The 17,609-nt window shown below is 33.2% G+C and overlaps 1 protein-coding gene across 8 annotated transcripts in view; it reads right to left on the reverse strand.

The window, feature by feature from the left end:
• Positions 1-1,080: 1,080 nt before the first annotated feature.
• LOC108693141 (restin homolog) overlaps positions 1,081-17,609 on the reverse strand; it is a 23,532-nt gene continuing 7,003 nt past the window's right edge. For 4 of the 8 annotated variants that reach the window (XM_018201906.1, XM_018201905.1, XM_018201910.1 and 1 more), the window contains 15 exons: positions 15,079-15,147; positions 13,923-14,075; positions 13,440-13,631; positions 11,900-12,101; positions 10,949-11,174; positions 10,077-10,121; positions 8,618-8,758; positions 8,187-8,339; positions 7,127-7,147; positions 5,716-5,899; positions 4,685-5,356; positions 4,268-4,386; positions 3,877-4,189; positions 3,634-3,785; positions 1,081-3,549 (listed from right to left, as the gene is read on the reverse strand). In XM_018201906.1, the coding sequence (XP_018057395.1) occupies positions 1,381-3,549; positions 3,634-3,785; positions 3,877-4,189; positions 4,268-4,386; positions 4,685-5,356; positions 5,716-5,899; positions 7,127-7,147; positions 8,187-8,339; positions 8,618-8,758; positions 10,077-10,121; positions 10,949-11,174; positions 11,900-12,101; positions 13,440-13,631; positions 13,923-14,075; positions 15,079-15,147 (4,811 nt within the window). In that variant the 3' untranslated portion in view covers positions 1,081-1,380. Of the gene's footprint in view, positions 3,550-3,633; positions 3,786-3,876; positions 4,190-4,267; positions 4,387-4,684; positions 5,357-5,715; positions 5,900-7,126; positions 7,148-8,186; positions 8,340-8,617; positions 8,759-10,076; positions 10,122-10,948; positions 11,175-11,899; positions 12,102-13,439; positions 13,632-13,922; positions 14,076-15,078; positions 15,161-17,609 lie in introns of those variants that run through there. The other 4 variants (XM_018201909.1, XM_018201908.1, XM_018201907.1 and 1 more) reach the window with 4 other exon arrangements.

Genomic DNA, 17,609 nt, shown 5'->3' on the forward strand with positions numbered 1-17,609 from the left:
CATTTCATTGGCTAAAGGAGAATATTAAAAAGAGGCCGATTTTTGTTAAAAATGTAAGTAAAAGGAATCTTTTAGATTTTCTTCTTAAATATGAAAATTATTAAAACATTCGTGATACTTGGGGAACACCTTGAAAAGTAAGTAAGAACCCTGATAGCAAGCTGACGTTAAAATGACGACAAAATGACGTAGCTTGTTGGGAATATTGAAATTTGTTATCAAATATATTCATGCTCAATTTTTAAGGTGTTCCCTATCGATCCCCTTTTTGTTAATATTATTTTTGTTAATATTATCGTATTCAGGAAGAAAATCTATAAAAAACGGTTTATATAATAATGTAAAAAGAATATCTACCGGACAGATAAAGGATCTATAGATTTCTAGTCATACTTCTCGTGAATTTTGTTTATTCTTATCTACAAAGCATTATCTCGAATGCATCACATGTTACAACAATATAATCGACTTAGAAAATATATTTCAACCCTAAGATAACGGAAGGCAAGATAACAGCAGGCCACGATATTTTCGTAAATCAGCTTCAAATATGTTCAAGATTTATAATGTATTTCAATCTTTTTCGTTCTTTTTTTTACCTATTAGACGAAGACTATAATAAAGATTCTCTGACTGGAGAGTATTATATCATATTCGATAATATCATATTCGAAGAGAGATGTGCGTGAATTAATTATCGAAGAACTTCACGTCCAATGTTCCGCTTTTTACCGGCGTGCATTACAGGAACTGTTTTTTAAAGCGCGGAAACGCGGAAAATAAATATTAAATAAAGAGATAATTAGTTAATTTGAATATCTATTATATACAAAAAATGACATATTCGCCACAAATATTATAAAATTAGATATTAAAGCTGGAAAACGAATGTATGTTCCCTTCAAATATATTGTATATATAAACACAAGTAACAATAAATTATTATCTTTATTTCAATATCGACATATAGTTCCATTTTTTCAAATTCCAATTAAATTAAATAAAAAATATCTGATGTAATTCAGTTAATAAAAAATCTATTATAATTTATAAATTAAATTTCTGTAATATTATGTGGCGATAAATTACGTTAAAAATAAGTTAACAAATCTACAGTAGTCAACTAGAAGAAAATTATCTAAGAAGATAATTATACGTTGCCGAAACTTTTATAGAGGAATTTGATTAGAAATCGCAATTTGGAAGGAACATAAATCTTTATGTTTTTCGGAGGTGCCCGTTTTATGCGGAACTTATGCTCGGATTTAAGATCCAATTAAAAAATCTGGCATACAAAAATATACTCTGTAAAATCTAACAGATCTTTTTATAGCTACGGGACATTTGGCAAGCAAACAAAACAAGGCTATGGACGTAATATTAAAATGTTTCGGCATCGTCACAATCGCGCGTATCGTGTCCGAACATCTCGCAGGTTTCACAATATGGCCTTTCCACGGATTGCTTCTTCGGAGTTTTTACCGTTCTCTCGGTGCTCTCCATGAAATCCTGGGCTTGTCGGGGACAGTCTTCCGTCTCGTGCAGATCGAACTGATCGCAAATATCACAGAACATACGGGGCGCCGCTGTTCGTTTGTCCAGCGTGCTTCGAGTATAGTCCTCGGCCTCGTTTGCGGGAACCCCCATCTCGAGAACCTCGATCTTACACAGCAAACTCTCATTCTTACGTTGCATGTCGACTATTATGGAATTTAGGAAATCTATTTGACTCTTTGCGGTATCGTTCTCCTCTTGCAGTTTTGTAATGTCGATGTCCCTCGCGACGAGGTGCTGCTTCATGTCGCCTGTCCCGTCATACGTGTTCTTCAGATTTTCATGCGACAATTTCAATTGATTCATCGCCTCCATCCATTTCGCAATGACTTGCTTGTTCTCTTTCTCTAGCCGATTTAACTCATCCAGAAGTCGCTTCTCTTCCATCTTGGCTACATTCAACTTCTCCTGCAAATTTTGCACGTTTTTATTCACCTCTTTTTCGTTGTTCTCCATGATTTTCGCGAGATCGGCTGATTTCGTTTCCTGTTCTTTTAATTGTTTCTCGAGTGTGTTCACCGTATGCTGCAACTCATAAATTCGCTTGTTCGCACCACTCAACTCATTCTGCTTCAACTTGATCTCCTCGTTCCGTGTCTGTTGTTCCGCCTTGACTCTTTCCACTTCCGCGTCTTCCAGAACTTTTACTTGCGCCTTTAATTTACCGATAATAGCTTCTTTATCATCTAAATTGGTTTTGTGCTTATCAACAATGTCTTGCATTAATTGCAACTTGTCCTCCAACTCTTTATTTTGTTTATTTATGTCTTCAATCTTTTTCTGCTTAGTTACAACTTCGGACTCTAACGAGTTCCGCAATTTCAGCATTTCTTCCTCCTTGGAAGATTCTGATTCTTTTACCTTAATTTCTGCTTCTGTTCGTAGCTTCTCTTTTTTATCTAACTCTTCGTGCAAATTCGATAATTGACTCTCCAGTGACTTCACTGAGTTCTCCAAAACAGTCTTGATCTCGGACAATTCATTTATTTTACTTTGTGTCTGTGTGATTGCCTCTTGTGCATTCTTCAGTTCATTGTTATTACGAGTATGTTCTTCTTTCATGGAAGAGATTGTAGTATTCAATTCAGTTATTTGAACCTGCGATTTTTCCGTTTCTGCTCTCATCTTTGATATTTCATCAATTTTGTCTTTAATCGTTCCTTCAGCATCCTTCAATTTGCTCTTCAACTCTTCTATCGTACTTGTCATTGTATTTAAAGATGTTGTTAAATTTTTATCGGTAGTTGCTTTATTGTTAATTAAGGCATCGTGCATTTTCCGTAATTCCGACAATTTATTTTCTACTTCCTGAAGTTTCGAATCTTTCTCCTGAAGTAAATTCTCTAATTTTGAAGTTTCGTCCGACTTGAATTTCAATTTCTCTGTCAATTCCTCGATCGACCAACGATTCGCGCTTTGATCGGCCTCTAGTTTACTCTTACATTTTTGCAAATCTTTAATATCATCACACGAAGTCGACAATTCGGTCGACAAATCCGTAATTTTTTTTTGTAACAAGGATGTCTCTTCTTGGTAAGAATTTCGCAAGGTTTCGCATTCTCCATGAAGATTGACAATTGCTTCATCCTTCTTTGTCAATTGCTCCGTAAGATTGGTGACTTGGTCAAACTTTTCCTTCAAATTTATCTTTGCGCGTTCACCTTCTTCCATCTTTAACGATAATTCACTTATTTCTTGTTTATATCCGCACATCTTTTTGACATAATCTACATTTGATTTTTCAGCTTTGTCTATCTGTGACTCCAAATTTGATTTCTCTGAGCGTAGTTGCTCAACTAATGTCATATTTTTATTTAACTCCGTCTCGGTATTAGAGAGTTTTCCCTCTGTTTGTTTCAGCGCAGTTTCCGTTTGAAATATCTTTTCTCGAGTTTGGTCCAATTCCTTTTCTTTTCTTCGCAAGTCCTCATTGTATCTCGACAACTGTTCTGATGAATCGGCGGAAGTACTAATCACGCTCGCTATATCGGATTCCTATAATTAAGTTTAGTCATTAATTTAATGGATTAGTAACTTATTATTCATGAGAAGATTAGTAACTAATTATTTTATACTAACCAGTTTTTCCTTCTGTAACGAGAGTTGTGATATTTTTTCTTCCGCTCTGGCGACTTGTCCATTTAATTTCTGCATTTTTGACTCAAATACGCGAAGTTCGCTCTCCAAATTTGTTTTTGTTTGCTCAGATAATGTGAGGGCGTCTTGTAATTCTAAAAAATTTCAAACAAGCCATGTTATGTTTATATTCACACATTCGTTTACAAATTTAAATTAAGAACTAAACAAACTTCAAATCTATACCTGTAGTCTTCTCGAGAAGATGTTTAATCTCTTCATCTTTGTTCGCTATAATTGCTTTCAAATCGGCGATATCTTTCTCCAATTTAACGAGCATCATGGCTTTTTGCGAAACATCTGCATTTATCTCGTCAATATATTTGACTTTGTCATTAATTTGAGCCTCAAACCGTTTAGTTATCTCTTCTATTTGAGCCACAGTAGCATTTCGTAATTCCGCGAGTTCTTTGTCTTTTACTTTCAATTCCTCGCTCAATTTGTTTAATTGCACGGCGGATTCCTCCTCCGAAGCGATTAAACTAGCTAGATCTTGCTCCTAGGTTGATCACATACCATGAAAGTACCATTGCGAATGTCTCATTTGTGCGAAATAAAAAAAAAAGAATACTCTTACCAATTTTTGCTTCTCATGAATAATCCTGACATTGTCATCACTCTTAGATCTATAGTCTTGAATTTGTTTTGACAACACGCTATTGCTGTCTTCAGCCAATTTAAGCCTCGTATTTAGCTCTGCAAAATATTTGTGATAAAATCAATGAAACTTCAAGTCGTAATTTATTTTTCATTGTTACATACTTTATCATTATATATTTTTATGAAAATACAAAATAATGTGCACAATGAATTAAATGTTAGATTATCACAAATATTTCATCGAAAGTTATTCTCGTAGAATGTCAATCGATATTCGTAAATTCTACACAAGGAAAACAACCGAAAGATTAAATTTTTTAATTATTCAAATTTTTTTAAAATTCAAATTTTTTTAAAATTCCAATTTTTTTATTTTTATTTCTATGGTACAAACCTTCTAATTTTTGTAGAGCGCTAATCAATTCTTCGTCCTTCTTCCTGCAGAGCTCTCGTTCAGCGGCCAATTCGGCCAATAATCTTTCAGTCTCGGATACTTTTTGACCAAGTTGCTGTGAGACTTCCTCGATTTTTGTGTCCTTCGTTCGTAATTGTTGCTCAAAAGATTCCGAAAGTTCACGGATACGATTAACATTCTCAGCCTTCAAGCCCTCCAGAACTGCATTCTGCTGCTCTAACAGCTTCTTAGATTTATTTTCCAACTCCTCAGTTTTTACTTTAATCAATTGATCTTTCTCTTCGATAGTCTGTCGATATTCCGACAGCAATGAATCCTTTTCGCTTGCACTTTCTTTCTTCATCGTTTCGATTATCTCTTTCGATTTCCGCAACTCCTCGCTCAATATATTCGTGTTCCTCTCAAATTCCTGCTTCAGATTCTCCATCATTGCCTCTTTGTCTTGCAAGTTTTGTTTGACAGTTCCCAGTTCTTTCTCTAGACGACTCTCAGACTCTTTGTGGGTTGTACTGTCTTGTTGCATTTTGCTCATTACAAGCTCCAATTCCTTGATACGTTCGACACATTCGCTCACCAGATCCGATTTCTCTTGTATTTCTTTCTCCAGACTATTTTTTATCTCCTCCAAGCTCTGATTACGACTTTTCAAATCTAAAAGCCCATTTTAGAATAAAGGAGAGGAAAAATCGCGTAAGATTTAAAAAAATTTAATAGTATTTTTCATTGGCAGAACTGGTACATTAAAGCTATTGTACACTAATCTAATCTGAATGTAAAAGTAAGATATCTCAATTGATAAAATGCCCAATGAATATTTTATCAACAGCACAATAAAATGTATTGAAAATTTCGGTTTTTTTTAAATTCGTTCCTATATTTTTATTAAACATACATCTTTACATCAATTTACATGCAATCGCTTCAAAGTATATTGAGTGCGCATTAGTTCTGCAAATAAAAAACGCTGTAAGATCAGATCGCGCATAGATCTAATGCCCTATCGCAAATACCTTGAAGCTGAGAATTTTGCGAGTTTGTCGCGCAACTAATCTCGTTACGTAGTCGCGCCAATTCCTCTTCGGCTTCGAAAAGTTTGGTACTGTCACGTTCCATCTGAACGATGCGTTCCCGCCGCTCCACCGTGAGTTCATCCTCGAGCTCTTTGATCCTGCTTTCATTTACAGTATTTATGACCTAGTGTAATAAGGGCAACTGTTTAGTCTCTAAGGAGATACGAGTCATACAACGAATTCGTTTCGGGTATTAACGTACAATTATTTTCTCAATTACGAAGAATATAAAAATACAACAATATTTTCCATTTTTTAAATTTTAAGAAAGAATCGTAGTTTCTTCTACTTAAAGAATTCATAATAAATTAATCAAAATTATTGTTTACTATCTTGAAAAAAAATTAAATTCGTTGTATAATTTTCTACTATTGAAATAAAGGACACAAACATGTGTCAAATAAAACTAGATGTGATTTAACTATTAAAATTTACATTTGTATTATATAATTTAAATACAAAATAACGAGAAGAAAAAGAGACATTGTTTAAATTTTCAGTAATTATATAAGAAATAATAAAGCCTATTAATACCCGAAAGCGTTAACATGTTAAAAAATAAAAAGCACAACTGATATGCAAAGCACAGTCTGTCGAAATGAGAATGAAATAAATATTTTGGAGAAAAAGAAGAAAGAAATAAATCAACAACTTTACGCGTATATATACCCAATTTATAAGAAACATATTATTCAATTTTGGCATTTGTGCATACAAACATATATCACAATCAAAGAAATATTTAAATAATATAAATAAACTTCAAAATATGAAAAAAAGCATTAAATTAATATTAATGCAAAGCATAGAATGATTACATAAATAAATAAATAAATAAATAATTAAACATAATAACAAATAACAAGTACATCACGCCTACATTTTTTTATATCTTTGTGCATACAAAGCGTGTAAATAATTTGTGAAGCTCACATTACTCCATTACACAAAGCAAAGCGTGATCAAGTTAATCATCTTTAATCTATTAAAATTAAATCGCGAAGAACGAAATTACTTAATAACAATTTATACAATTTCAAATTCAAAAATTCGACGCGGAATTATCACGCGTGATTCCATATTTCAAGTTAGCGCGCAATTAATAAGCAAAGGATGATTAACGATATCTAGGACGTCGTTACAGTGTATAATTTAGTTTTGTTAGTATGACCGGCGCTAAATTAGACAGCGATAGCGTTTCTTAGCGTTTCTTATTATTGCGCGTTCCACGTCAGTTGGATCTCTGATAGAACGACGAAATGTAAAATGACATAGCTAGAGTGATGATTAGGCAAGCGGTGCCCAAATACTGCGTCAATCCTTCCACGGGTCCGAAACATTGGATACTCACTCTTTGCTCAGATCTCTCTTTCTGAAAATAAATGATAAGTTCACCGAATTAACAGAAAAACTGAATGCAATCTCTTTTTTTTTTTATAAAAAAAATACCATATCTTTCTTTTTTTTTTCCTTAAAAATTGTTTAAGTATAAAAATCAACAGAATTTTTAATCAGATTAATTTTTCTAGTCAAAATTTCTGTTTTCGTATAATATAATTTTGATATCGGCATCGATAAACCGTAATTCATATTATCAGTTTTGAAATAAAATTTGGAACGGGATATTTTTGCATAGAATATTCTGATGTTAAAAATTGTTAGGCTAATTCTCGAGCTTTTTGGCAAGTCGATGTAGCTAAGCACCTGTTATAACCCGCCACCGCGTGTGTACCGAATTGCGCATTTACGACGAAAGCATGTATAACATTTCGAATAATTACAAAAGATACCATCCAAAGTTTCCAAGTATGACAAAAGAGATATTTATGATTATGATTGTTATTATTATTATTATTATTATTATTATTATTATTATTATATAGAAAGGGAGTACATATTTAAACAAATCAGGATAATATAACAAAAATTTAAACATTATTCGTCTAAAATATCGCGAAATTCTTTTTCACATCTTGAATCTATAATCGTGAAAAAAAATTTGATTGCAATATTATAGACATTTTTTCTGAAATATAATATATACATATATATATATCTTATATAATGTTATTAATATCAAAATATGTAAAATAAAATAATAGCATGAATGAATACTTACTCAGGATTCCAAATGTTTTTTTTTTCTTTTAATGAAAAACTTAAGACCGCAGCACAGACTTTTGCATAACGCATAATGTATAGTGAATCGACTAATCAGAATCTTTCCTTTCCTCCCATTCCATGGAAAAGAAGAGTTTCCAACCAAAGAGTTTGGTTTATTCCCTTATGCACTATGCATTATACGTTATGCAAAAGTCTGTGCTGCAGCCATTAGCATTTATTATGTCTGAGATAAATTGTTACTTATATTCTTGAACTGGTATATAAATTATCCTAATAGGTATATATACCTGTATGTCGTCTTTATTCACGGATTCCTCTTCGAAGCGAAACAGAAGATCCTCACACTTCCGTTTCTCATCTTCTAGCTGCATCGCCAACGCACTCTTCTCGTTGATGAGTTTGGCGACAGTGAGTTCCGCTTCGCTGATTGTCTGCAGCATCTGTTCGCGATACTGATTGTCAATAAAAATGTCAAAGAAAAAAAAATATAGAAGATGGGGACAGAGGAATTTTAAAACTAGGATAAAAACTTCAAAACGTAAAGACATTGGGTTTGACTTATCACATCTGATATTTCCATTAACGTTACATAATCTCTGCAAATAGAGATAAAAGCGTAAAAAATGAAACATAACTCTCAACTTTAAACACTTGTCCCTCTTTGAAAATCCATCCATCGCCACGATTCGGTTTTGACAATCGTTTTGTAAATATCTACCTTATCATATTCTTGCTTAATCGAAAGCGCCGATTGTTCCGCTTGGTCAGCTTGATTCGCCGCCTTGGTGACTCTTTCACGTTCCAAGTCCCGCTCTTTTCGCAGGAACTCGATCTCCTGCTGCTTCTCTTTCAAAACTTCCTAAAAGTATGATCCGAATTCTAATTCAATGTCGCGATGACGCGAGAAATTTTAGGAAAAAAAATTTTAGGAAAGAGGAATTATATCGCAATATTAGCGCGCAGTAAAGTAAAATACCAATCAAATTCATATTTAATAATATTATTATGATTGCAGTAAAATAGCCACATTACATCTACAGCAAAATTATCGCAAAAAGAAAACGCACAACTAAAACAATTTATTTTTCTATTTCTTACATTTTTGTAACAGCTGTCGAGCAGGTTGGAACAAAGCGAGATGCTTTTATGTCTGCGTTATATAAATTATTACAAACTAGGAAAGCCAACTTGCGATATCAAGCAATTAATTAATTCTTACATATCGATATATCTTTATAAAAATTTTTATAGAAGCCGTGGGATGGGACAGAATGGAGATAAATAATTGATAACCAATTACGAGATAAACAGGGATAGACAATTTTCTTGTTACGTCGTATAAGTTTTTACAAAACGAGCGAAATAAGCAATACTACGCATTCACTGGATCTCTATTCGAATTGAATATTAAACTCCAATAAAAATAAGACGAATGTCTTCCGATTGATCATTTATTCGCATTACATTCCGTATTATGTAACAGCTTTGCTAAGATCACATAATCATCAAGTTTATAATTCGAGACAGGCATAGATATGCAACGTTCTGAATGCAATTAGTAATATAAATCGATGATCGGTATCGATCGCATTATCCAAGCGGATATTACGGGATAATTAATCGATGATGCTAGTCGTTTCTCTGCCAACGCAGATATCGATCTGTGTTCAATTATATCGTGGGAAATCCTTAAAGATGAATTAATCGGACAACTGAGATAATCTCGTACGAGGAAGAATCGAATAACGGCGATTTGTTAATTATTTGCGTATGTAGATAAAGCGACGTAGGAGAGATACTCACCTAGAAGCCAGAGGAAGGAACATTACGAGGAAGGGACATTACGTGGGATTTTATTAACATTATATACAAAGATCGCTATAAGTAATCAACGACGATAACAATAAATTAACGGCAAATAATAAATAAATAAAATCGCAGTCGGCAACCATTAATAATCGAGTCTTGCTAATCAACTAAACATCGCTAATTATCTTAATTAATGTACATTCACATCATAACGCACTTGTTAATCTATATCTACACATCCATTTCTACAGGGTGTACGAATTAATCGGGAACAGTCGATGGGAGAATAGCGAGATGACTTATCGATGATCGCTTCTAATTGACGAGAACAATTAATTAATCAGGAGTAATCAGAGTTACGATCTCACCTGCAATGAACTTCGTGCAGGTGTTGACGTGCGCATGCCAGGCCTCTGGAATATTGAGATGTAACGGAAACACAAAAGAAAAAAAAAAAGATAAATCGTGCAATTTTAAATAATAATCAATGTCACAAAATCACGCTAACAATAAGTTTTGATTAAAGAGTCAGTGTTAAAGAAAAAAAAATAGGTTGCCTAAAAAGCGACAGGCAATCACTACAATTTAGGGCGGGATTAACCCTTAAGTAACTCCGTAAAAGGATTCATTGCAATAAGAGACTGAATCCATCATAATTCACAAGGGAAATATTTAAATATGAATTAAATAAAGGAATGAGTTAAATCTTCAATTTTCAAAAATTTAGAATCCAATGATTTAAGAATTTAAAGCGTTCCAAAAATGAGATCGAAATTATAAGACAGAATAATCTACATAAGATTCACTTTTTTTATATATGCAACTTTAACTTCCTATAGTCACGATAAATAAAATCATTTTCATATTGAGTGCTTTTCATAATTAAAATAAAATAAAATAATAATACTTCTCATAATTTTTGCACACATTGTAATTTTTCGCAAACGCAATCATTTGCAGTTCCTTTAATGCAATAAAAAAACCTTCATCGCGCCGAATCCTTCATATGAAAATAATCATTTACCACTGATTTACAGAAGAATCACAGTCGTAATCGAGATTCTCGCTCGTACCTCAAAGAAGAAGACTTAAGGGTCAATTGCCCAGCACCAACAAGAACGACAAGAATAATACATTCTACGGCTAAACTAATAAATAGGGAGCCAACAATATTAGCGGCGAGCTGCGAGATATAGCTGCACATCCTGTCATCCCCTTATTCCGGCATGGTGAACCTTACCCTCGCCGTGGTTCCGCTCGTAGTGCTTATTCTCGCGCTGGCGACGCTCGAGGCGAGGCTGGAAGCGAGCGATTCGCGGGAGCCGCTTTTCTTCTGAAGGCTGGCATTGAGGGCGGCACCGCTCGGCTTGTGCACCACGCATAGGGAAGGCCTCTTGTTGTACGGCGACTTGCTGACCTTGTGCACGGGCGCAAACAGGCCGTACTTGGGCGAGCACTCGAAGTATCTGGATCAACGGGTGGGTTAGTTCCGCGGGATCTTAGGAATGTGAGTGTAAGCGAAGATCATGCCTCGCAAATTTTCGCGAATGCTGTGATGTCATTCATCAAGTATTAGTCGTGAGAACGTTAACAAATTAAAGAAGAAAACTCTGAAGTTCCCGATGTCATTGGGCGTCATATCAGAAATAAAAATTCTCCTCTTTCTTATGGAAAAATAAAAAATTAAAAATCTCTATAGCAATCTCTATATTTTGAGAACCTGATGTCAGACGAAGTAAATTGATGAATGACATTTAGGCCCATTTTTATAATACATGCTTATCTAAAAGTTAAAGATATAAAGAAATTTATCAATAAAATTCATTCATGAATTTCTTAATCTTAATCATACATTAAGTAACCATACATTATAAAAACCTGGACCTTAATCAATATCTTAATCGTATATTTCAAGGATCTCCTGGATTTTACATCATTTCGGCAGAAGATTAAATTCATTAATAATGTTTAATAAAACGCAATATAAAATTCTGAGAAGTGAGAAAAAGAATTTTTTATCAAGTCATACTTAAATGTAATACGCTCTTAATATAAACAACATTTTGATTTTCTGGGAGCGGTTAAGAACTTCAGGATTGCTTTAAATAATCAGAAATCTGAGGCGAGTTTGATATTTTTTTTTTTTTCTTGTATCAAGGTGCTACCGATATTCAATGGAAAGGATGCACACCTTTTGTCATTGACGGAACCGTCATTCTTGCCGATCGGCTCGTCCAGTTCCACGCCGCACCATTCACCCGCAGCGAATTCCGCGAGGCCATGATATCTGAGTATGCCGGTTTTGCTGCCTTGGCTCGACGACACTATCACCCGATCACCTATCCTCAGTTCGCCCTTTTGCGTTGTGGACGACAGACTTGTCGTCGATGTATCTGCATTCACAGTTTTCAGCGATGCACGATCATTATTACATATCATTCACACCGGTTAAGAAACCACGAGTGAGGCTGGGTCTATTCTATTAAAATTACACAATATCTATTTTCTACTTGACGATAAAGCTAGATCGTTTCTAAGTTTTTATATATGTGAAGGTCAAATTATACTTTTCTTTCTTCTTTTCTAAGTTCTATTAAAGCTAAATCTATATTTTTATAAATACATATTGCTCCCTATATTCATATTTTTTATTACATTTTCCTTTTCTGTTTTTTATATATCTATTGTTTTTTCAATTAACTGATTTTCCACAAGATAAAATATTTCTTTTTTTATTATATATTAAAAAAAATTAGTTGCTTCTCTATTTTATAAGATAACGAGAATAAATTCCTAAAAACATTTCCTACGTATCAATTTGTTTATTCAATTGATAAAATTATTACTCTCGAGATTAGATCTAACCTCCTTTACTGCCTCTAAAAATATTAAACTGCTCCGTCACTTTTATAAATACGAACATCTGTAGATAACGTTTGTTCGATATATTTTCTACTTTTCTATTGCTAAGCGCATTATTTACGAAATTAAATTATTATTACATGAAAATTAAATAAAAAAATCTTAAATTACTACACTACTACCTAAGTCACTACATACTAACGAGACTAAATTATTTCCGTTACATGCTGACTGAATAAAAAATTACATCAAATCATTACTTAATCATGCTTTCCACAGTAAAGAGCGTTCAAGCACTATCGCAATTAAAATAATGCCGTAATTAAAATAATGCAAAGTAATTAAAAAAGTAATTTGTGCTCTTTAAGCCTCTAGGTACAACATAGCATCAATTACGATTAACTCTTTCGCTTCACTTTTTTTGTCGTTTAATTTCAATGATAATTTCATTATATGGTGTGTTAGTTCTATGTAATAGATATAACTATTATATCTAATTTTTTATATAAAATATTTCTTATCTCAATTATCATCCGAATAGAAATTCTCAGCAAAAGTTTTTAAATGTTAAATGATAGCAATGATAAATTATGTAAATCCAATGATATAATCTGCTTAAAAAAATAAATATCCTGTTTTAAAAAAAGGATTCAATATTTACTTTATAGAAAATAAAATTATTTCATTCGATATTTTGGATCGAATGTAAGAAAAGAATAAATATTCTTTTCTCACAGGGAGGGAGGCGAAAGAGTTAAGGGGCAAGAAACTAAAGTAAAATCTGTAGACGGCGTTTGGCGTGCGTTCGAATGTGCAGCGCTAATTAGAAGTCTACGGGCGTGGCGAGTATCTCTTGTAGCGATCCTTACTCAATGAAGACGACATGGATTTGCTGATAAAGCCACCTCTAGAGCTATCGGGTGGCGTTGTTGGCGTCATGATCAAGCTCGTCTGATGATCGCTCAACGGTAACCTGGTGAGTCTGGTGAGCCTCGAAAAGATCCCCCTCTTCGGTTCGCATTGAAAGTACCGGCTACCCGCCACTGAACCATCGTTCTTTCCTGAAGTTTAATGTTCGAGAACTTACAGTTCATCTATCTTCTGTCTCTGAATTCCGCCGATCTCTCTTGTCATTGCTGATCAAAAATCCTTTTTTCATTCGCGATTAATGGAACTTTGTATATAATAAGACTTCAGTTAAGTATAGTATAATCTGGATAATTTTGATTGGTTAGGAAAATGATTTACAAATATGATGTTTTAAATTTGAGAATCGGCTCGCATTCTTCAAAATTGATTCTCGGATCTTTATAATTCATACGATTGACTAGGATCGTTACGATGTTCCTCACCGATGGGCTCATCCAGGACGACTCCTGCCCAGTCTCCGGGAGCAAATTTGGTCTCGCCGATATAAGCAATTGTGCCTGGCTTCGTGCCGCCAACCCATACTCGATCACCAATCTTAAAGCTGTCTGTGTCTTCGGTTAGAACAACGCTGGTATCTACGCGGGATTAAAGAGGATTCTCTTGAAATATCGACTATTAACAACGCTAAACTACGCTACGATTTCAAATTTTCGGAGAAAAATTAAAGATAAATAAATCGCACGACGCAGGGCGTATTATAATAAAATTAATGATTCGATACTGACCTATAAATATAAAATGTTCGACAACTTGTAATCTTGATTTTCACTAAACTTTAAAAAATTTCTAAAATACAATATATTTTTCACTTAGCTGAAATTATCGAACTATTTATATTCAATCATCAAATAATTAACGAATAAAAAGGAAATTTTACTTTAAAAGAATTTTAGTTTTGGCTTTGGTTATCGATTAATTGAAGTCATTTTAACAATGTTAAACAAAAGATAAATAACTACTGTAAATAACTTCTTTTAAAATATTTAAATTATTTGCTAAGAAATTTATTCTAACTTAGTTGAAGATTCAAAAAATATTCAATTAATTATGGATCATCCTTAATGTTCAAGATATGTAATACGTTAGTTATAATTCATATTATTGCAAATTATATTATGCATGCACATGTGTAAAATATGTGTAACATACTATATGTAAGTATCACACTACCTTTTTATAATAATATAACACAAGGCAAAATCATTAATACAATACAAGAGGATATAACACATATTATTACAGACCAATAATATTTACAAACTTATACAATTATACTCACAAAAAATTCACACATATCCTTTATCGTGAAAACTAACTAATTTCGTATTTCACTAAAGTCTAAATTTGGAAGACATGTATGTTTACGTACTTAAATACAATTCAAAAAATATAAAATATTCAAAATCTCGAACAAATATACGAATATCTAACAGATGATATTAATTTTAAATTTTATTAGCTCTGCAAAATAAATTTCCATTGATTATAAAAGATCATTCGCTGTTTTTTTTGCAAACAGCTTTACGAATTGCGATCTTCGAGTAGGCTTCAAGAAAAACTTCATTAAATACGGCTTACCTGACCCTCTTCGCAAGCTAGCCTCGTTTATTTGACGACCGTGCGATTCCCAGAGAGGCTCCATCTGATCTGCCGTTGTCATGCAAAATAACGCAAATCATAGCAAAACGAAAAACAAAAGGAGAAAATGGAGTATATCTCGGTGCAAAAAAACATTTCACTTTGTAGTAGTCGAGAGTGCATCATTCAATTCAAATTTTGTCCTATCAGTTTAATTGGTAATTATCGCTTTAATAATAATTTATGTATTACGAATCGCTATGATTTAATACAGTTATAACAGCAAATTAACATTAGTCTACGTGCAAGCTAATAAATAATTTCAACGATATCTAGATATTAAATTCAGAAATTAATAATTAATTAAAAATTATAATATGAATACAACACATACGTATAATTAATTTTAATATAATACAATTAATATCTCTGATCACTTTAATTTAATAATTCTTTATCATTTTACATATTTTTCTTTTATTTTACGTAATTTTATTTTTTTTCAAGGCTAATTTGTATTGTATGTGTTGTCTGTAAGTTGATAATAAATCTGGGAACACGTGATGACGCTAGTGCGAAGTTGCAAAGTTAATTAATAATGCGCTAAGTTAATTACTAATTATTATGAAGCGATGTTAAAAAGGAAACGGCGAGAGGTGATTCGGCGCGAATCAGATCAGGGCTTGGTCCTATAATTGTCGTTGTAATAATTGGTATCGGAAGTTGATCACAATCGAGTCAAGACAGAGACTTATGTAAACGAATCATTAATGGCGAGTCAGGGAGTGTTCAAATGACGCCGATAAGATCTGGCGATTTCTAATGCAATATATGCAGTCATGCGAAGTATTTTTTAATGGAACGACCGTTTAATCGTAACATGTTATTTTAATAAATTAGAAAGAAAAGAAACGCCTACTTATCTCAATAATCGTAATAGAGTTTATTTCTATTCAGCTGTATTTCCCTATATTTCACGAATAATTCATATTTTAAATATTTATAATTTTCATGAATTTCTCATCTCTTAACTTCACAACTTCCGCGTTGTAGTTTCTGATTTCACGGATTTCTTGTATAAGAGCCTTGTGACAACACAAAGCTCATCATTCTTCTTTCATTTCATCTCGCCGATGTCCCTGCGGCGTGAAAAAAACTCCGCAAAAGGAGTCGCTGGTATGTCCGGGTATCGTGGCGATTCGTGATTTAATTAATTACTTATGGAAAAGCGCGTGGGCGCGTGCCTTGTCGTAGTAGGTCGGTCGCGTGGGTCGGAGCCTCTGTTCAACGAGATGAAATCGCGATTACGCGGTCGCAACCGTCGCCACCGCGGCCGAGACAGGCATTATGTATCCCGACGATTTTATCGCCATGCAATCTGCATTTAATGCGCCTTTTTACGCGCACATTGCGTCGCTCTCAATGACGCGCGAACGGCCGTCCGTGATCGGCTGGTCGACGGTGCCCTGATCTGAAATGTCTGAATTAATAAAGGTACAGACAAATAGGAATGTTTCGGTCTTTATTTTCATCTCAATCTCATTAAAATGTTATTAAAATTTTTTAATAAAATTGACATTAAAATAATTTAAACACTATTATATCTTGTGGGATCTTAGTAGGTAGGATATCAATAGGTATATGAGAAATACCTTATAGAATTAGTAGATATATATGAGAATAACCTATAGAAATCAAATGATCTTTAAATGATCTAGCTGGATCCTAAGTTGTATGATTCTGTGAATTTATATATACATATGTCCGATCGCGAACTGGCATAGCAGATCAGAGTTGAGCAAAACTGTAATTCAATTAACAATTACAAATTACAATGTAATTCTTAATTGTAGTAATTATATTTCGTAATTATTAATTGCTGAATTAATGAATTCATTTAATTGTTTTCAGCAATTAATAGCAGTTACGAAATATAATTACTAATTGTATTAAGAATTACATTGCAATTTGTAATTATTAATTGAGTTACAGTTTTGCTCAACTGGCAGTACACACTGATCATGCCAGAATTCGATCCCAGTAGAAACCAAAATATTTACGCTCGTGTCTCCTCTCGAAAAAGGCCGGCAACCTCCCAAGAGTATCCTTACTAACAGAAATACTTCTCGAAAAATCCGCCATTCGAAATCGGCATTAAAATTGTAGGTCCCATATGCTCATGGCAATTGAATAATCAGCGTGCGCACCACAAACATATGAGAAAAGTTCAACTAGAAACTCAAACACATTTTATTTTTATACTATCTACTATTTTTATACTGAATGCGAGAATTTTGAAAGATAATTTTGTAAAATTAAAAGAGTTTTAGATATATTTAACGCGACTACGATATTTATGGTTTTTTTTGATGTTATAAAAGAATATTGCAAGAATTTTTACGGAATTCCAAGCAAATATTAAAAGTGACATCAGCTTGATGTAGAAATCTGTGAATGAATGATTTTGAATCAAATTGTATGCCTACCTGTATCCCCACAATTTCAATAAAATATATTAATATATAAATAAA

The sequence above is a fragment of the Atta colombica genome, unplaced genomic scaffold, assembly GCF_001594045.1.
Source record: "Atta colombica isolate Treedump-2 unplaced genomic scaffold, Acol1.0 scaffold88, whole genome shotgun sequence".
NCBI classification, from domain to species: Eukaryota; Metazoa; Arthropoda; class Insecta; order Hymenoptera; family Formicidae; genus Atta; species Atta colombica.